Raw genomic sequence first — 21,513 nt, 5'->3', positions numbered from 1 at the left:
CCTGGTAACCGACCTGAACCGGCGGCAGAGTGCCCGCAGCAAGAGCAGCTTCCCCAGCCATCGGAGCCGAATGACACCCTGAACCATCGCTGTCAAAAGCGCATTCTGAACGCACAGGTCTCTCCAGGATTTTGTCAGTGTATGAAGCGATAGGGACTATGGAAACACCACTGGAAGAAAACCACATGAAGAGTTTATACAGAAGAGCATTCTCATGGGGTAGTTAGAGGCTTATTGTCAAACTACACCTACACTCGGGTGTGCTTCCCCACTGCACTTCAGCTGGAACTGAGCAAACTGACCGCACTGCCAGAAAACTGCCACCCAAAACTCTGCAGAACAAGATTACAGTTAGAAGTTATTTGGATAAATTAGAAAAACAGGTCCGGGGCAGGGGGAGAAGAGGGAGATGGGAGAAGGGGTGACCAGCAAAGAGAGCAAACACAAAGAAATACTGAGCAGCAGTAGGAAATGATCCACACAGACCCGAGTGCGGCAGAAGCGGACAGTGAGCAGAAACGGATCTCAGGCTGTACCAGCTCAAAGCCTGAAGCGGATCCGATCTCACGCTATCGTAAAAAAGCATGCTCACAGGTTACGTCTTCTTCAGTCTCCGATCACGAGGAGGGATTAAAAGGGCTGAAGGAGGGGAAGGGAACTGCCTCTGCAGAGGAAATCATACAGACCCTCTGCTGGGAACGCTTGAGGACTTCTCCCCCTTGTTTCTTTCCTCCTGCCTGCGCCAGGGCTGAGCTCTGGGCACCGGGGGATCCTGCCAGCGCTGTTCATTCCCACTGTTCTAGAACAAGAGTAGGGCAGACAGAGTGGCGGAACAATCCGTAAATAGGGCTTGTTCTAAAATTAGGCCTTTGATCTTCAAGAGAAAGGGAGGAAAGAAAGAAAGAAGAAAAAAAGCGGTGCTCCCAGCCAGAAAGCACGGTTCACTTCTCCTGCATTCATCTTTTAATAACCGCTGGCTCGCTAAGTCAGACACTGACTCCAGAGGGACTGTCTCTTTCCTCATTGTGCACTCATGCCATCGAGTCACAACCCCTCTGGCCAGCAAAACTGAAAACGTCATCTTTCAAGCTCCATCCCACTTTGATCCAGAGCTCATTGTGTCTGTAATACACTAGATTTACTTTTCATTCTCTCTTTTCTTTCTTTCTCTAACAGATACCACTGGAAAAGGGTCTCAAAGATCTAACCGTCCCTAAGCTGGCAGCAGGCTCTGTTAAATACCTGACATGGCAGAACGCCGGCGTCACTTGTTTGCTCATCCCTGGAGCATCCCTGGCCAGGCGAGCGGTTGTGCAAGACAAGACAAGACATCAGCTCATGTCCGCTCAGACAGCAGCTCAGTGCACTACAGGACCCGATGCCCAAATACGCTGCAGCCATTTTGTACATATTCTGGCCAGTACGGGGGAAAGAATCCAGGACCAAGTGAACAGATCAGCTCCAACTGCCTGCAGCAACGCTGGATTTCCTCCCTGTCAGCGCTGCACCCAAAAAAGTTGGTCCCAAACCCCCCCTCCCGCTCGCCAGGGCAAACAAGGCTGCAGTCACAGCACCGCTCTCTCCGCCCTCCTCTCCCGCAGTTCTCCAAACGCTCTCACGGCACGGCGGGTCCTGCCGCGGCTGCTGCCCACCCGGCCCGTCCGCCCCCGCAGCCAAAGGTCTGCGGGGAAAAGGAGCTCACAGCTGCAATGGGGAAATCCAGATAAACGTCTATGAGTACATCGGCCAAACGTGTACCGTTTATCTCCAGAAAGTAATTAACGACCATTTTATTGCTGGAGAAATGCCTCTGTCTTCCGTGAAGGAGACAGTGGACAAGGCTGCAGCTGAGTCGTCACAAAAAGTCCCCCTTTGTCACAGCTTACGCTTCCAAACCCAACCCTGAGAGCGTGATTCCCCCCACGAGCAGCAGCTTTGCTTCCCACTGTATTCCCACAGGGCCATCAAAGCTCAGAGCAGAAAGGGGCCCCGCGCTCGCACCGTGTGCCCGTCCTGCCGGTGAGGCAGGACAGCCAGGGGTGACCGGACAGCACCCCAGGACAGGCACCACTGCTGAGACGGAGGCGGCACACGCAGGGAACCGCACAGCGGCTTGAGAAGGCTTTGACCAAGCCACGCTGTCATCCTCCATTTAACGCACAATAAACGTTTCAAAAGTAAATCACAAAATCCAAACTTGCAAACTTCCAAAAATCTGTAACTTGAATGGCTGACGTTAATCTGGAAATCTGAACACTCGAAATAAGAGTTCTGCAAATGTGGCTCCCAGCTCAGCTGAACGACGTTGTTGATGCAGCTCAGTAAGTTTCGGCACAGTCCCATGAAGAAGAGCGAGGGGCCACTCGGTCCCCCCCGGGCCTGCTGCATATCCAAACCGTGCAGCGCCCGCGGCTTCGCAGCGCAGCAGCCCCGGCCGCACCACGCGGCACCGGCCGGGCAGCCGCTCTAAGGGCAGCCAGCGACAGCCACACCATCGGCTCGCAGGAAAACTTCCATAAGTCAGCCTGGAAACGCCTGAATAAACTTCAGAGCTCTTTAAACAGTTACTATGGAGTCACCATGGAAACAAGCAAGGAGTTAAGCCAAGCACTAATCCCAGCAAAATACGAAAAAGAATGCTTATGGTCATTTACCTCCCTTGCTGCGAAGCTGCTGCCAGGCACAAGGCTGGCTTACAGCTCGCACTCCAGCCACTCTTCCTTGCTCAAAAATATACACTAGTAAGCGGCTTAGTATACAATTAAAGGAGACATTTATCAAAACAGACCAGAAGCAAAATACAGTAGCAAGATGGGTCCCTGCAGCCCAGCCCCACACGCAGGGGACATCCAAGACGTTCCCATGGCCATTGCCACACACACATGTGACGCCTCTTGGGGGAGGAAGGAAAGATGAGGACCTAAACACCTTCCCTGCCCACCAGTCCGACACTGACATCGGCAGATCATGTGCACTAGAAACACTGACACACCGCTTGCTTTTCAGTAAGTAACGGGGAAATACACTGAGAACAGCTGTTAAAAACTGTGGTCAGACTGCTGGGAACTTGCTTGTGAAGAGCAGCTTAGAGGATTGATAGTAGGAGGAAGCAAAGGGGATACACAGCAAACTTTCAACCTGCAGAGATACGTGATCGATCGTTTTAGAAAGTCAGGTATTCGATACACTGAAATTCAACCTGTTTTTTTACAAGAATGCAGCATTAACACCAGCAGGACCAACACCGCAAACACGGGCTGCTGCAGCACTTCCTCCTCAGGCAGGCCCAGCAACAAAAGTCCTTTTCCTGACCACTTAGTTCCAACAATTAAACCTTCCTCCAGGTGGTAAGTACCCGATTCTTCCCGTTTCTGCCAACCACAGTAAGACAGGTATGTAGAAATGCTGCTGGCACAACTATCAACCTGCAAGCTGTTACCGAAACTGTAAGCTGTTAGGTGAGCTTAAGTAAAACATTTTGTGTGTCCTCTCAAATTCAGATACCACGAACAAACGGGCACGTCAAGCAAAAAGTGTTTAGGCAGTGCAACAAAACATAGTAATTTATTTAAAACTGAATGAGAAAAGTCAAAGAGAAACAGACATCTGAATTTTCCAAAAGCAAATAAATTAAACCTATGCCTCTAACTTCTCCTTCACCCCAAAAATCATAATCCTACTTTATGTTTTCCTCCTGCCCAAACGTTGCCTGAATCGGCGTGAGGAGATCTTTGATGAGGAAGAACACGACGAGAGAGCAAGGGCAGAGTCCTTGTCTCAGTAACCACCCCGCAGACTGAACTGGAACTCTCTCAAACTCCCGTCGCCAGAATTCCATTATTCCCCAGTGCATTAACACAAACGCTTTTCACCTCCTTCCACTTTCACAGCGCACAAGGGTCAGAGGCACATGACTCCCATCACCATTCCGACCCAACTTCCTGCCAGGCTGTTCATTACTGGTTCATTATCTGGTAAACTCTGCCCTTTGGGAAGCGGTGCAATGAGTAGCTAATTCGTTACTAGTGACACATCTGACGTTTATTGACGATGTGAGCATATCTGGCAAGAAGACATCCAGTTCATATTTTCACATTGCAGGAGATCACACGCGCTGAACGCCAGGACCGAAAGTGCACAGCTGGCTGGCAAAAGCAAACCTACGGCCTCCGAGCTCTGAGGAGTCCATTTCTCCCAGCGCTTCACGTAACCGGTCACACGAGAAGGAAAAACATCAGGAGCTGCAGCGGTGTAAACATGAAATGCCAAAGAAGTTATTAAAATAGGATTTTATTTTATGAATAAAAACTAAACAGAACTAGGACATGGTTCTACTTTTTCTTTTTCCGCGTCTCCTTTGAGCTATCATCTCTTTTTGAACCAAGGCCGTATCTACCATTCCTGTGCTGATCCTGCCACTCGCTCTCCAGCTGTCTCAGCATTTCCTGTGTCAGAAGTCCTTCCCGCAGCAACCTGTTGGCAAGAGACCCGCGTCCATGGCTTTTCAGGTCGTCCTGCTTTGCAGCGGACCGATAGGTTCTCAAGCTCCTTCCTCTTCTTTCTGCCGGGCCCTCGGTGGCGACGGAGAGCGCCTCGGCGGGCGCTGCGGCGCGGCGCTCCGGACCCGCCCTGCCGTCCCTCCCAGGCCTCGAAAGAGGAAAGTCTTCCGACATAACCTCGGCTGTGCCAGCAGCAGCTCCGGTTTGGGAGGCTCGGATCAGCTTCGTGATGTTGGACACGCCAACTTGTATAATGTCGTCCAGTTTTTTCTGGATATCCCTCACCTGGGCAGCGTCAGGGAACATATCCATGAAGCGGTAACTGGAGAGAAGCAAAACAACACACAGTTAAACCTTTTCACTGAAGGACTGCTAACTGGGACAGAAACTGAATACCTACTATGTAAAGAACAAAGCAATCGCTCTGCGCTGTGTGGGACGGCCGCTGTGCTCCAGCGGCACCCCGGCTGCTCCAGTGCAGGACCCCTGTCTCCAGCCCTGCCAGTCACAACCTGCTCACTGCACAACCGGCTCCCACAACACAGCCACGCTCGCACTCCAAGATCCTCTGACGCCGGAAGGCGCCCCTGCCGCACCGCACACACACGGGCTCGAGGGCACCGCTCTTCTAGCACAGCTACTCGTAAATATTAGGAAGAAATAGAAATGATTTTCCAGCACAAAGAAAATACCTTAGCCAGAGATAGAGGTCGAAAACGTCATGGACAGCCTCGAGGTGCACGAGCTCTTTGATGTTCTTCGGAGCAGCTAGCGGCCACTTGGTGTGCCGACAGAGCCAGGAGAACGTCAGGGGCTCGTTCCTGCTGAACTGCCTCGCGAACTGGAAAACAAACAGGTGCAGGGAAGCCGCAGGCAGCCAGGAGAGAAAGGGCCCCAGAGTCCAGCCCCCCTGAGTCTGCACACACAGAACACTCCAGAACACGTCCGCTTTGTCTTACACAGCCGAATGCCACACATTCTGCTACTGAATTACCCAGCACAGGGGACTCCTCTCCCGTCCTGGGCCTCATTAAGACAATTTGTCCATGAGCCATGCACACAGTTAAGCAACAGAAGTATGGAGCTACCCAGAAAACACAGAGGAACACGATTTAATCCAGCGGAACAGATGGGCCACGTCTTTTTCAATCCTCCTGCTCCCGTTCTGTTCATTACCTTGTTTCAGACTCCCCAGGGTTGAGAAAATGCTGAAGTGTGTTCCCTGACTCGGGAAACACGCTGTTCACAGCCCAAACAGATCAGTCTGCACTAGAAATCAGCCCCTCTGAAACCCAGACACCTCAGCTATGCTATGAGCCCATAAACGAGCCAAATAAGACTGAAACCTAAAATTCAGGAGCACTGACGCCTTGGAACAACTGCTTCCTAACGGGCTGATGCCAGAAGGCGTTTTTTTTGCCAAGGAACAGGGTTTAAACTCACACGTGCATTCCCCACGCTGGGCCCCCCATATCGTCAGCACTGGGGATCTGAACGCTCAGCATTGCCTTAATCAGGCACTTTTTTCCCCACCTCTTCAAATCAATCGCTCGATTTTTAAAGAACATTGTTAGCCACTTTTGACAAGCACAAGTCTGATACCTGTGACGGGAGGGAGCGCACAACATCAGCTCCACGTTTTACACTGTTTAATTAACAACGTTTGCTGCAGTCTCTGAAAGGGGACAAAGGCGATACTGCCTGACAAAGTCACAGTCCCAAACACAATTATCAATCCTGAAAAACTGAAATCAGCTGACTACAAATTCCTCAAAGCAATCACTCCGGGAGCACAGTGGGAAACAGCTCACCCGGGCCTGCAAAGCGATAGGATGCAGTTCTGAGGGCAATTACAGCACTGTGTGTCGGGGGGTTTAACTCTATGTAACTATATAACATCAGCAACCACAATTAAAGCCACGTTCACTTCTTTTGCTGACAAGTGAACCCCTCGATGCAGCAGCACCTATTTCATACTACAACCTGTGAACGCTTTCAGAATGCTCTCAAACGATGTGATGACAAAGTCCACAATAAATCCAGCAGCTAGAAACAGTCTCGATGCTGAAGAGCTGCTCGCTCCCATACAAATACCACACCTTTCTGTAGGAAATAATAACTGACCTTCAGCAACGTGGTGCACACGAAAGGCTCTTTTCTGTTCAGGGGTGCAGTGCAGAAGACATATCGTGACCGCAAGTTTAGTGGAATGTGCTGAATCATATCTGCTAGAAACTTAAAGTCATCAATATTGCAGACAAAGTAAAGCCCGTCGACTTGCGAGAGACTCACAAAAATATCCTGTGGAAACAAAACCAAAGGAAGCGGGTGTTATTACCAGAAAGGGTTGTTAAACCTCGCATTACCAAACCAAAACATGATTGAGTGTTTCAAAGGCTCGTTATACTGAAAGAACGGTTTAAAATACCAGATTTGACCACAACAATAAACAAGAGGACAGGGGAGTTCCCTCTGCTCTTTTAACTGGATTTTCATTCAATTCTCTAACACAGGATCAGAGGAGAAGACGTAACACACTATGCTTTAATTAAGCATTTTCAATTAGTCTCCCAAGCAACTAATAAAGCGTTCTAGAAATGCATATTTTAGTTACAAAGAACACCACCACACAAATCAGTTACTACTATGTTCAGGACTTGTTCCACGTTTGTCACTAAACATAACCCAAAAAGCTAAGTTTACAGCACAAAATCCAATAAGTGAGGTATTTTTAGCCCACTGTTAGGAACAGGTCTATTTTCGGAAGAAAGAAATCACAAGATAAATACGATATTGCAACAGAGGAGTTCACAGGACACCTGAAACGCATCCAAGGTTTGGTGAAGCGGGAGATGCCGCTGCACATCGCAGGGGGAATCTGTATTGGCCCCCAAATTATTTCTCCAGCACAAACCTTTGAAAGGCTTTTTTAAAAAGCTCTTTAAAAAAACACTGAGCTTCTTAACTAAATACGTGACTGAACACTTCAGAGATCTATAATAAAATGTTTGGCTTGGCTTGTTTCTTTTTTGATCTTAGTACTTCTGTGCCAGCCGGAAACCCTCACCAGTGAGACTGTGTGATGTGCTGCGACCCCCAGGACCCCCTGCCACCTCCAGGGCAGGAATCACAGACTTCAATACATAGCAGCACACCAGCGTAGAACAACAATATGAACTGGAATCCATCAGAGCGTCTAAGAATGTCTCAGTGTACTAAAACTCACTATTCTTCATAGTAAATACAGCATTGGAAGCTTAATTTCTACTTTAAAAGGTTTAGGCACTTCCAAAAATTCTCCTGTCCACCTACCGCTGAGTGACCGTTTTACCAGAGTCCAGAGAACGAGAAACAACCAGGTGGTTCTCGGACGCACAGAAATCGGACACGACCGGCCCAGTCTCCTGGCAATTTTCACATACATTTATCCCAATTCCAATCTAATACTTTCAGCCTCAGACAGAAAAGTCTGCATTTATAACACAGGACAGATTCTTTAACACATGTAAACACATTTACACACTTCAACAGCTTTCAAGTTTATTATAACATAGACAAGTTAAGCATTCCAAATGTATTTGCAGTCGCTGCTGTGGTAGATAGAATAATTTGACTGATAGAAGATACACTCAAGGCTGTCTCTCAGATTCCCAAAATGCACGTGCATACAAGAGCAGTGACTACAAGCAATGCTTAACTTTAGAAGCAGAAGGTAATATTTTGATTGTTCTTACAATGAGATTGGACAGAGTAGCATCGGGGAGATGATACGCAAACATTTCTATCTGCTCGGGAGTAGGATGGAGCCCAGCTGCCTGAAGGAAATAAAGAAAAATCCACTCATTCTCAATACTGTTCTTAAGTTAGTGCATCGGAAACAAACTCTAGAACGACAAAATGGAAGAGATCAAAGCACCCCACAGAGCCCAGCGTATTTAGCACACTTACGTGGAACCTCAGAACATTCGCGGTTGAGCTTTTAATTCTTAAAAGACCATCTTCAACATAAATTGCAAGCCTACACATGGGACATATATTCAAAGTCACTCCAGTATGACCCAACACATTTTTATTACTAACTTGTAAGCAGACAGGAGGAAAAGCGGTTTGGGATGAGAACAGTGACGTCTCCAGAGCAGCGGGCGCAGGCTGGGCCCGCGGCGCTCACCTTCACGGGGGGCACGGGCTCCCCCAGGATCTCCTTCAGCTGCGCGAGGTCCTCGCGGTGCATCGTGGTGACCTCCCCTTGCTTGAAGGACGAGCCGTAGCGCCCGGCCCTGCCTGCGATCTGCAGGGCCTGAGATGTGGTGATGGAGTCGATTTCCTTTTCTCCCTTCTCATTGACAGTCGGCTTCACTATCGAGTTAAAAATTATCCTTTTTATACACCTGAAATATTGAACAAAAACAAAGAGGAATCCTTGTTTTGCAAATTATTTCCAACGTTCAACCTACTGCAGAGGAATTGAAGCCTTGGGTTTTTTTGAGCTTTTTTCCACTCTGTAAATTAGGAGGGCACAGACACCACTTACGGACACACTCAGAGCGGCAGTATGAGACTAGTGCTTAGTTGCAGGAGAATCATCATCCCTACACACATCAACCATGTCCTAAGAGCGGCCCAATCCCTTCACTGCCAGCTGCCTCAGTACTTTACAGCAATGTGACTGCACCACCTTCAGCAGCAAAATAAAATATACCCGAAACCGGACTGAACATGCTCCGCATTTCAGAAAGGCACCGGCAGCCCCGCACATCCGACTGAGCGAACCCGCAGGATCTCAGCGCTGCCCCGCTACCACACACAGTTAGGTCAAGAGAGCTACTTCGTTTCTAGAATCAGTTTTAAAATTAAAGCTTAGTTCTACACAATCAAATTATCCCTACGTCAGAATTAAAATGTATGTACTGCTATCTAGACACAGCAGATATCTGGCCAGATTAGCCAAACTGGGGAGAAAAAAGTGAGGAAATTAATGTAGGTATCACACCTGCAGAAAAAACAGAAATCATATCATAATCTGCTTTGAAGTACTTACAAATTGAGTCCCATTCCAATTGCATCTGTGGCAACTAAAATTTTGCACGGATCATTAGGATCATTGAATTTCTTTGCCTGTTCGAGTTTTGTTCCTGAAACAGAATGACAAAACCACTTCACATGGCAAGATCTTTTTACAGAGCAACGCATTAATATCCATAATAGGCTAAAAAACAAAACCAAAAAAGATGGTATTTGACTGGTGTTCGGCTGCTGTTGGGAGAAGGGGGTAGAGGGATTTAAATCATTCCCAGAGCTGCGGATAGACCTCATTTAATTACATCTGTCTGGAGGTCAATATTAAGTACATAATAAAGGTCTAATCCCAAGATTAAAACACCAGTCAGTGGAAGTTGATTACTTTCTCTAATTATATAGAACACAAAGCCAGGAAAACTTGTACTGCTTCATTCCAGAAGTTTTTCTGAGAATGCAGAAAGCAGCAGAACGTTCCCTTAAAGAGGAGGAGGAGGCTCACCCGGGGGCAGACTGCCGTATATGACAGCGCATTCCAGCCCTCTGGCTTCAATCTGCCGGCTGACGGAATAGATGTCGTTCTTACTGAAACAGACGACGCAGTCCCCGGGACGGAGGTTGTCCAGCGATTCCAGGGCATAATCCAGCACACTGAGGGGAGTGAGTCTCTTGTAGTTCCGGACCTAGAATGAAAGGAATTATCATACAGGCTTTTCAAGAGACAGAAGAACTACACACTTTTACATATAAACTAGATTCGAGAAAAGAGGTGTGCAGGCTATGCAGCAATAGCGTTTCTATCAAGAAATGAGAGTCTGTTTTCACTTGGCCACCTGAATCCTGTCCCACCACACATGGATACATAAAGCTACAGCTAATTCACTGGGGAATCATGCAGGCTGGACTTTAGGACCAAATTTTAGGCTAAATAAGAATTATCACAGTAAGGTCGGGTCATGGAGATCTTTCTTCTGCAGGTGTTGGCTCTTTTAACACCTTTCCCCACCATATGGAGAACAACTACCAACAGCTGCAGCACGCTGAGCAAACCCAAGGGCACTGCGCCCTTCGGGCAGAACAGCACTGTGCAGAGAGAGAGCACAGAACTGAGCAGAGAGCTCCTGAGCAACTGCACCATTCCCCAATGAACCAGCAGAGCAACAGCACTACTGAAACAAACTAAACAACCCACAAACTTCGCAACGTCTCCTCTGGTTGACACAAATTAATTCACCAGGAATTCCTCCCAGAATAACTTTAGTCAGTGATCCCCAAAAGACCCTGAACATTTCCCTGTTTCCACCAAGGAGGACCTGATCTTCTGCCCACAGCTTTTGGAATTAAAAAGCTTACTTCAACTTCCTCCCCCGTAGTGTACATGAGCTCTGTCACCAAGTCAATCGCAGCAGGCTCTCCACAAACGTGGATTTCTTCCGCACAGAGTCCTGAACAAGATGAAATGAAATAAAGTACAACAAGTTGCCTAATGAAAGACAATAGCAGCTTTGGCTGACATTCAGTTACCTAAAAAACATAATCTCATTTTCTTTGCTGAAGACACCAGCGAGGACTGTATTCCACCTCCTTCAGCACCCCAGAGCAGCACCCAAAGCCTCTCCCACAACACAACGCTTCCTCAGCTGCTCTTCATCTCCTATCAGCGAGTGATGCTTGGAAACCCAGGAGAACGACAACCAGAGCAGCCAGTGCCTTGCTGCATCCTCTCAGCTGAAACAAGAGGTGTCCTCAACCACTGACCAAACGGAGCAAAGCTTTGGGTATGGATTCTTTACTGCTTATGTCCCACCAGCTCTCAAACCACAGCACTGAGGAGCTTTGTTTCCTGCATGACCTTCTGAAGGTATTTAATACATCTCTAAGACAATCGGAATAGGAAAGATGAAAAAGCAAGAGGCAAGGGAAGTGTAATAAATCACCCTGTTAAATTCAGTCTCAAAAGCCGTGAAGGAAAGAGCAGGGGGAGTCAGATTCCAAACTGCTGGTTAAAATCCGAGGAAAAATGAATTTGAAAAATTCCCCTTGAAAAATTCGAAAGTTATCAAAAAAAGCATTCTTGTACTAACTTAACAGATCAATGTGGCTCTATAAATGAGCCATCTGAAATTAAAACTACAACATATTCAATGTTCACCAAACATTGAACAGTACTTCTTCATAATGAACTCTCTGAAAAACGATGTTGTTTTAATTGAAAAAACAAAACACTTCTAGAAAATGTAAATGTAAATGTAAAAGGACAGTACGGTGTAATGCACAAAGACTGTACTATCTACAGGAGCAAAACTAAGAGAGGCATCTATGTAACTTAGAGAATAAGTTTTTTAAAAAACATTAATGAAGTAAAACACGAGAGGCAACTCGCTGCCATACAGACAGGTCCTTTGAGGCAGAGTACCTCTCTCCCTTGCTTGTATTTTGCACCACATCTTGTACCCACCTATGAATATGCTGACTGCTAAGCTTTAATTTAATGTGCCATTTACAGTGATATTAAACTAGATCCTTGTCAGCACCAACGAGCTTACCTAGGAGGGCTCTTGTCCAAGCCCACCCTCTGGCAGGATCTCTGATCATCTGAATCTCATCAATCACAGCAACTTCATCTTAAAACAAAGAAGAAGAATGTGATGCACCAAGTAAGAGCGTCTAGAACAGCAACACAACTCACAGGCCTTCCAGAAAAGGCTGTTCAAAGCAAATCAATTATCTACCACCAAAAAGCCATTCTGAGATGATCCAGATTTTATTAACTGCTCTACCATAGTTCAGAAATTTTTCATTTAAGACTGAGAAGGAATAGTTCAGCTACTTCAGAGTCTAAACAATAAAACCTATAAAGATACTACAGATACGACGGAAACAATTGCGTATACGTACAAGGCGTATTAGTGCTGCACATTTCAATGGTACAGGCGATATGGGGAGCAGGTCTGGCATCTTCATTGGCATACACACGCTCTTCTCCTGTCACCAGGTCACACGGCACATTCTAAAGGAATGCACAAAATTTATGTTAAGTTTCTTTAAAGCAAAGAATCCACTTTCCAAGCGGGAAAAAATAAGTTTCTCAAAGTAACTTCTAAGACAATATAATGGAAACTATCCAGAAAATAACAACTCAGCCTTTTGAGACTTGTGCCCTGTATTTAAGCCCCTTCCACACCCGAGCGCTGGGCACGACCTCTGAGCTACAGGCGGGAAAAACGTGCAGCAATTCTTCTAAATAAGAACATCGCTACATGGTGTCCACATTCACTACACAGTAAAAACGTTACGGATATCTCCCAGGACAAGCCGACCTTTCTTATGTGTTGCTTTGATAAACCAATAATAGGAATTACAAATTCTAAATCACAGACTTATCAAACAAAGAGAAGTCATTAGGCAAACACCACTGCACATACACACTATGCTGCATTCACATGTGATGTGTTACTGTAATGCGGTTCTACTCAATCGTGGTTCTCTGCAGCTGGAAACATGCTGGTGAGGAGCCTTCAGAAACGCTGGAAGCATTAAAAAAGTACTAATGAAAGCTTCCTACAGGGGCCTGACGGCAGCAGCACCCTCCAACTCGACACACCTGGAGCTGCGGAACTCTTCAGCAGACAGGTGAGCGAAGTATATTTAGACACTGAAGCAGAAGGTTGAGGAGTTAAGCAAGGGTAATTTCTTGCATACAAGCTAAAATAAAGGTCATGGGCAAAAGAAGCCACAATTTCAACCCTCGTACAACCGGGCTAAACCCAGGGAGGGAAAATGACCGCAGGAAAATCATGGCAGATCACAGGGATGACGGCACAGCATCTGCTTTGGGGAAAATGATGCCCCATTTGGGGAAACGATGTTCCCCTGTGCACGCCTCAAGCAGGAGCACACAGCTGGTGTGCACAGGGGCGCACGCTGGCGGAAAGGCACCCACTGAAGCCCATGGCTTCAGGGACTACCTTAGGCTAGTACATTACAGACATGCACTCATGAGACTGTTCCAGTACTAAGGATGCAGGTAAGTAAAACAACATACTGACAGCATCGTTACTCTTTTGGAAGATCTCATGAGCCAGAAGTTTTAGTGGACCGCAGTATATTCCAGATTTTGCTGACAAAAATCTCTGAATAGCATGGTGAGTTTTTCCACTGTTTGTAGGACCAGCATGGAATATTATTTTTCTCTGAATAGCCCTGGCATCTGGATACCTAAAATACACAAAAAAATAGATCTGTTGAACATTTATCTTGTGTTCTGGACACTGATTCAAGGGAAAGTACAAATTATATTAGACGTTTAGGTATTAGACGACCTTTTAATGTGTGTTGAAAACAGAGAGATTAAGTTCTTAAATAGAGACAGTATAAAGAAGTGAATATGTCTTACACATTCGCCTTGTAAATCATACAATGCTTGAAAAGATTTAGAGTGGAATTCATTGTGTTCAAAATAATTCTCATGCAGTCTCTCTCCTCTGGTATATTAACATTTTAATGTTCTGGCACGCTGCCTCCCAAACAGATACAGCCAGAAGACAGCAGTACCAACTCAGAGACTTCATAGAACCTTATTTCCTTCTAATTGATTGCAATATATCTTGTAACACAGAATCACAGAACGGTTTGGGCTGGAAGGGCCCTCCCCAGCCCCCCAGTGCCCCCCCTGCCATGACAGGGACATCTGCACCAGCTCAGGGTGCTCAGCGCCCCATCCAGCCCGGCCTGGGGTGTCTCAGGATGGTTCATCCCCCGTCTCTCTGGGTACCTGCCCAGGCTCTCACCACCCGCTGGGGAAAAACTTCTTCCTTATATCTAGCCTGAATCTACTCTCTTTTAATTTAAAACCATTAGCACTTGTCCTATTGCTACAGGCCCTACTTAAAAGTCTGTCCTATTCCTGACACAAATTGTTGTAAAGACAGAAATGGAACTGAAAATACAGTGCAATTACACGTCATGACGCTTAAGTCCACAGACAATGAAATACCGTGACACTCAGAAAACACTTAGACACACTGACCAGTTGGGCGGCAACCTCAAGTCACTGATCTTGCGCAGATCATCCATGCAGTCCAGCATCGGAAAGATCTGCTTTGCATGCCTCAGGAAAAACGGAAAGAGGTCATCCACGTGGCCTAGAACACAAACCCATTTAAGAAAGTTTTAACCTTAAAATAAAAGAAAAGCTACTTCCACCACACACTCGCGTAATTTTTCAGCCTCTTGCTCTCAACGAAGTTCAATAATGATCTCACTGGCAGAAAGGCAAACATGAGTACATGGACACACTGAGCAACGCGATGCCAACACAACAGCATGAAAAAAGATCTCATTTCAGTATATTCACTCTGGCTACTCCCCACGTCTAGAGAACTTCTCCATAAAACAAAAAGCTGGATAAGAAATAGCTTCTCTGTCCCGAGAAGATCTCAGCCTTTTCTTCCTAAATACATGTGCTGGTTTGAAATAAAATATAAAACCTTCTAAAATGCTTTTATGAGTAAACAGGAAAAAAGAGAGCAGTTTGTAGCCTCCCTAAGCTACTGAGACTTGGGATGCTGGTTCAACCGTGGCTCTCCGATCCCAGGGTGAGCAGGCGAGAGCAGACAGACCAGCTCAGAAGAGACAGGCTGGCTCACACCCGTGAACGCTTGCAGAGGACACAGGTGGCCTCACAGGTCTCATTTCAGATCACACTCCGACTGTCCAACCTCACAGAATGTCAAAGAACCACGTGGATCTAGAAAACTGTTACTATCACACACATACAACAATAAGAAAAAACCCAAACACACCTAACATGGGTTTTGTTTGTTTGTGGGTTTTTCTGTTGGTTTTTAATTGGGAATTAGTATTGGATGAATCAAATTATTGTGATGAATTGAAAGAACTTAAAACTGTGGTATTTTCAATTATCATCTTTGGACACGCAAAACTCAACTACAAAACTTCAGAACTGCCACAACAAACAACCCTTTACACGCCTAGGTATGTGAGTTAGAAGGCATATGTAAACGATGCTCATATATAAGTAAACAAGGGGTGGATGTGAGGAAATCATGCAGAAGATTTTATGCGTAATTAATATAAAAAGACACTTCAAATTTCCTAAGACGGTAAACATTTAAAATCTACACATTTACATTTTATCGCAAAACTAATGGCCATTGTAACCTTTAAATTACCATCACTAAGAACACACACTGTGGAGAACGCTGTTTCTGCTGCTACCAGCTGGCATCACCTCTTAGTCATTACAACACCCCCCTGTGGGTGGCACAGGGACAGAGGACAGAGGACAGTCCCAGGACACACAGCCACCCGCCAGCAGAAAGCTCCCAAAGTGCCCCCTAGTGACTACTGAATTAAGAGGAATAAATGGAACACGACTGTTTCCATTTCAGCAGTGAACAGTCGCAACAGGTTGTGAACAGAAGCAACAGGTTGCTTCTTGCTAAGACCTCCACCTCTTTTGTTTCCACTTCAGGAGATTCAAGGACAGACACTCCACAGGACGGGCACAAATGTTTCTGATGGGGAACCAGTGATTTTTAACCTCTTTTGCAACAGCACGGGGGTCCACAAGTACGTAGGCAAGCATACAGGTCAAAAAACCACAAGAAAAACATGCACATTTTATTTTACAAGCACTCCAGATACTTGCCTGCACCACAGCATATATCATTGAGAATAATATGCAAATCAGCACTCACAGAACTGGATTCCATGATATACTTCCTAAAGCTTATAAACGCTTGGTGAAACAGGCGAGCTGGGAAGAAAGAAAAAGGACAAAGTGAACGTGAGTGGGATCACAAAACCGTATTTGTAAACAGCCGACAGGACACAGAAGCAGTCCATTAAAAACCTATACCTCAATATGAGCTGCTACAAGCAAATATAAAGCTATTTGGACAGAGTGACAAAGACAACCTAAACAAGCGGTGCTGTGAGACCCACAGAAGATCAGATCTGCCTAATACCACATCTGAATAAAAACAGATTTACCATTTAAAAAAAAATCTTACAACGTACTCTTACCATCTAATCCATTTTCCGCTCCTAGTCTTTGGATTTCTTTTCTTTTGTAGAACTTATTTAAGTTTTTTAGAACTTCACCTGTAGAAAAAGAGGAACAGATTTTTTAGTTGGCTCCAAGTTAAATCTCATTCTGCTGACCCAAAGACCACGGCTTCCAGCCTCCTGACTCCAGACAGGGAATCTCTGCCGTGCTGAACGACTCAAATGATTTATCCCTAATTAAACACAATCAAGACCAAGCCCAGTGCAGAAAAGGAGAGTCCGGAACTGCAGAGTAACCGCCAGGAAGGTGGGGTCAGAATGTGAGACACGCTCGCCCTGGTACTGGGCAGAAAAGCCTCAAGGTGGGAGCCTGCAGCCAACGCCTTACGGAACAAACTACGGCTTACGGGTGTTCCTCTTATGAGAAAGTTATTAACAAACCCTTTCCCTCCCCTAAAAGGCAGGGTCAGAGTTTCAACAAAACTGTATTTATTAGTGTATACTTTGTATGCAGTTCATTGAATTTTAGCTAAAATCACAATGGCAAAATTGTGTTCCCTCTCCATCTCTAGTAGATCAGAAATTCAGAAAAATGTAGCAAATATCATGATCACCTGTTCATAAACTTATGTTACTCTTACTGCAGGCAAAGCCAGCAGCACGCAGCAGTGCCTATATCCACGCCCCATGCACGCTTACAGTAGGCTATTAACAGATTGACTTAGTTTGACATTTTCCCAAAGGTAACTAAGCAAGATTGTCAGCAGGCTTACATTTACTACACAGGCATCCATATTCTCATCAGAAAATGTTTAAGGGTCCAGAAATCAAAGACAGGTTCGAAAACACTGCAGCAAAAGAAAGCGTGGGGCTAAATTATCTTCAGAGCTACCGTAAGAAGTTGTAACAGCTGTAACATCAGCCACGCAGCTCAGCTCACAGCCTACTGGCCTTACTGCAAGAGGAAAAGGTCAACGCCAGAACAGTTGTCACTACGCAAGGCAACGTGACATTGGGACCATCGCAGCCGTCAACGTCCAAGGTCGCGATCCTAAGCACAAGCACTTAACAATAAGGGAAGGCAAGGCAGAACAAAGCTGGGATTGTGGTCCGACTAGGCAGGCCCACGCAAGCTCAGTCTAACTGCATGCAGTACTGTTTCTAGCAAGAGCCAGCCATCAGGGCACATAATCAGACCACCTGTGTCCTGCCTCTATCATTCCCCATTCTACCATTCATTCTGTTTTAATATTTCCTTCTCTTCACCATTTCCTCACCCTACACGAGTATTTCAGCTCTTACACCTCAATTACTCTGACTTCTCCGAGGCATTTTTAAGGTTCTGTGTAAAAACACAGCCTGACTCTGTGGCTAAGTTCAGAAACACGCAGTTAGCCTGCACGTATCAGACCCATTTAGACGTTTCAGCCCTGTTTGCAGGGGGACTTTCAACTCTGCCTCACGTGAGATGACAACAGCCCACTTCAGAACACCCGTGTCTACCCCTGGGGAAGCTGAACCGCTTCACTTTAAAATTCCTCCAGAACCATTAGACTTCTATTGTCCAGTTCAAATGACCTTGTGCATCTAATCCACTTGCTCAGGCACCTCCTGCTTCTGATGCGTTAATGGCTGACAATATCTCATCTCTCTTAGCGTACATTTCTCACCGGTGAGCACAGCCCCATGGTCTGACAACTGAAGCCACAGAACTGACATTCAATATGACAACTGAGCACTACGGCTACAAATCAAGAACCACAGCAAGGACCCCGTGAACACACAGGGCACAAAGTGCTGCTCTGTACAGCAGAACATTGTTCACAGTTATTTAAAAATGGATAATGGATCGTCTCGATACCAGAAGCTCCACACTCAAACCAAACCTCACTTGTGCTGCCCACTGACCTGGCAACCGGCTCAGTACAGAGCATTGCGAAGCCAGGTTTTATTCTGTCGCTCTGTACCAATAGCAAACCACGTGCATTTACAGCATCCCTATATATACAGCATCCCCGCACTGTTCCTTGTACTCCTCTCTCTAGATGCTACATGCACGAGCAGACCTCTTGTTCCCTCTCACCCTCCTATCTATGCTTAACATCATCATTTCATTTTCCCCCTACATAACTGCTCCTTCAGTATTTCACTATTACGTGTTCATGTGTTACCTAGCCACTCAACGAATGGCTTGTTCGACAAGGCAATCACACAAGGGGTTAGCAAACACCTACCTAGATTTTAAACCTTTCCATCAGACAGCAATTTCGTGTTCTAACGTTTCCCATAACACTGCGCATTTGGGCCTTTCACAACGAAGACAATATCAACACACAAATACATCAGAAACATTACTAATGCAAAAGCAATGAAAGGCTACAGAAAGACAGAATCTTCATAAGACAAGCTCAAAAGCTCCGAACTGTAACCTACGTGATACAGCAGAACGGAAAGCATTTGTCACCACTCACAAGGATCCGCTTCCCATGGCGTTACACAAAACCGGTGCAGCCACCATCGAATTCCACTGCGGGCCATCAAGAGGCAGGTTTGATATCAACGCTTTGCAAAATCGGCTTTGCAAAAGTCAGCGTCTGAACAGGCTTCGGCTAAACTGACAGTGTTTGACCAGCACGAAAACCGTGGTCACTGCCTCACCTCGGCAGGCAACGAGCCAAAGAGGTGTTTCACAGCAGAAGGGTACACACTGAAGGTTTCTTCCCAATCTGTAACCAGAAAGCCTATACATTTATCTTTACCCGCTTGAATCAATGGCATATCGACAGCAGAATCTGGCAAAGTATCTTCGTTCAACACACCAAAACACCAGATGCATAATACTCTGCGTGGTCAGAATCTGAGAGGAAAAAGCAGAGGAAGACTATTTATTTAATAAAAAAGAATGGATGATGTTTGCTAAGGAAAGTCTCGTTCGGTTTCCTTTCTAAGATTACTGATGGGTTTCGAAATAGAGAATTGCCGACAGCACCACAGGCCAACAAGCCAGATCAGCACCATGCGGGCCCCGGCTGCTGCTCCTGGGCAGGCTCACATGGGAGAACCTCAGGCGGTTTGTATTTAATTCTCACCTGTGGGGACGTAAACGATTGTAGCCAATCTGTTCTCAATGAGTTAGCAGAGAATAAAGACAATCTATGCTTATTTTCCCCAGAGCATTCTAGTTATACCTCTGAAAAACTCCAACAGAACCGCTTATCTAATACATGAGACAACAAGTAACATTCGATTAAGATGCCACCATTAACATTTATTCGCACCTGATGAATGCGCTACTAACACAAGCCAACACTCACAGACTAGTCCGAAACCACACAGATTCTGTCGCGTTACAGCTGTTCAGGATCTCGGCTCCTCGCTAGGCTTGCAGCTGTGAGAGCCATGTATTCTCTTCCCAAGAGCTCTGAACAAATCAACATCGTTTTCCCATGCTGCCTATACCTGGAGTTAATACAAATAACGTGCCATCAGAACACATTTACAGCCTGAACACTCTGGGGTCACCAAACATCAAAAGCATCAATAACTGGTTTCTAGAATCTCCAGTCTTTAAGGGCAGCGTGCTGGCACAGCTCGATAAAATAAGACCTTTCCTGAGCAGAAGACTGAACATGGATGAAGAATTAACAGGATGGACGGTTTATAATTAAAGGAAACACTGAAAAAGCAGTTACAACTCCGTGGCTGTTACGAGACAATCACAGGTAAAGATATCAAAAAACAGAAGTCTAGTGCATCTAAAAGTCAACAAAAGAATTTCTTCTGTTTCCACTTAGGTGTCAAAAACAATGCATCGTGTAAAGTGACACAATATACACCTAGAAAACAGATAAAAGAGTAACATAAAACATTGAGAAAGATGTTATTTCACTTCAAGAGCGAAGTACAAGCTCCTGTTCCGCTTCTGACGCACCCAGCGGCTCTGGGGACGCCCAGGGCGCTGAGGCGGGTGGCTCTGGACACAGCCTTCCCAGCTGATACACAGAAACTACACTCAACATTCACGTGCTCACACTTTAAGATGTGCAAGCCCAGGAATACACAAGCAGACCTGCGCTGTTCTAACTGCAAGTTAAGCTGAAGCTTCTAACAGCGATGGCAACGGCTGCTTTGCCTGTGTGACCCGGCACCGCCAGGCGCAGGCGACGGCCGCTCTCCGCCTGCAGCGCTCACACGGCGGAGCGGCGCGGCCGCCCAGCTCGGACACCGCTCCGCCTTCGGAACAGCACAGCGGTCCAGCCCAGCGGGGCCCGGCGCCTCCATCCGGGCCGCGCCGAGACGGGGGGAGGAGGAGCGGAGCCAACAGGTTTGCGCTCCGCACCGGGCCCGGCTGGCGGGCTCCGGGGAAGCCCCCGCCGCGGGCCGCGCCACCGCGCCCGGCAGCAACACCCCGGCCGGAGCGGCGGCGCCGCGGGGAGGCCCGGGAGGGCCCAGCGGCCGCAGCGGCTCCCGGCGCCGGCGGCAGGAGGCGGGCCGGGCCGCGCAGCCCCTTCCTTCCCGTCCCGCCGCACTCACCCTTGTCGAGGGGCCGCGTGAGCTCGGCGCCCACGTCCTCGCCGGCCGCGTCGCCGACGGGCTTCAGCGGCACGGGCACGAAGAGCGAGGTGTCGGGGCCGCGGGAGCCGCCGTCCCCCCGGGCCGCGGAGGAGGCGGCGGCGGAGCCCGCGGGGCGCACGCGGCCGGCGGCCCCGCCACGGCGGAGCGCGAGCCCGGCGCGCGCCGGGAGCCGCAGCAGCGGCCACGCGCACCGCCTCATGGGCAGCGAAGGGCAGCGGCGGCGGCGCGGGGCGCTCGCGTCATCGCGCGGCGACGGCCCGACGTCACAGGGGCGGCGTGCGCGACCGGAAGCGGCGCGCGCGACCGGAAGCGGCGCCACAGGGCGGCAGCGGCGACGGAGGCCCCGCCCGGCGCGCTCGGTGGCGGGAGCGGGGGCGGAGCAGCGGAGGGA

At 47.3% G+C, this 21,513-nt stretch overlaps 1 protein-coding gene across 5 annotated transcripts; it reads right to left on the bottom strand.

The window, feature by feature from the left end:
• Positions 1 to 90: 90 nt before the first annotated feature.
• On the bottom strand, positions 91 to 21,331 carry SUPV3L1 (Suv3 like RNA helicase). 5 transcript variants are annotated; one of them, XR_013922379.1, is made up of 16 exons: positions 21,081 to 21,331; positions 16,566 to 16,643; positions 16,189 to 16,296; positions 14,545 to 14,659; positions 13,565 to 13,733; positions 12,414 to 12,525; positions 12,062 to 12,139; positions 10,869 to 10,960; positions 10,018 to 10,198; positions 9,538 to 9,631; positions 8,668 to 8,887; positions 8,234 to 8,314; positions 6,624 to 6,800; positions 5,192 to 5,340; positions 3,681 to 4,821; positions 91 to 170 (listed from the first exon to the last, which is right to left on the bottom strand). XR_013922379.1 is itself a non-coding variant. In XM_080348106.1 (15 exons), the coding sequence occupies exons 1-15, from the start codon at positions 21,319 to 21,321 to the stop codon at positions 4,332 to 4,334; spliced, it is 2,385 nt and encodes a 794-aa protein (XP_080204232.1). In that variant the 5' UTR covers positions 21,322 to 21,331; the 3' UTR covers positions 3,663 to 4,331. The 5 variants fall into 5 exon arrangements, 1 of the variants encoding a protein (XP_080204232.1); XR_013922381.1 differs by lacking the exon at positions 21,081 to 21,331 and adding an exon at positions 19,019 to 19,261 and having other exon boundaries at positions 92 to 170; XR_013922380.1 differs by lacking the exon at positions 21,081 to 21,331 and adding an exon at positions 19,862 to 19,965 and having other exon boundaries at positions 94 to 170.
• Positions 21,332 to 21,513: the final 182 nt, after the last annotated feature.

This window comes from Nesoenas mayeri (genome assembly GCF_963082525.1).
Source record: "Nesoenas mayeri genome assembly, chromosome: 7".
NCBI lineage: Eukaryota > Metazoa > Chordata > Aves > Columbiformes > Columbidae > Nesoenas > Nesoenas mayeri.
Note: the sequence above shows the minus strand (reverse complement) of the source record. Positions and strands in the feature narration are given on the sequence as shown.

What these genes read in the sequence shown, in the direction of transcription:
- SUPV3L1 (XM_080348106.1), bottom strand. Translation starts at nt 21,321, where the DNA reads ATGAGGCGGTGCGCGTGGCCGCTGCTGCGGCTCCCGGCGCGCGCCGGG. An exon ending in TGTGCACCACGTTGCTGAAG is followed by an intron (nt 5,341 to 6,623) that starts GTCAGTTATTAT and finishes TTTGTTTTCCAG; the next exon opens with TTCGCGAGGCAGTTCAGCAG. An exon ending in GACCTCTATCTCTGGCTAAG is followed by an intron (nt 4,822 to 5,191) that starts GTATTTTCTTTG and finishes GCTTCTCTCCAG; the next exon opens with TTACCGCTTCATGGATATGT.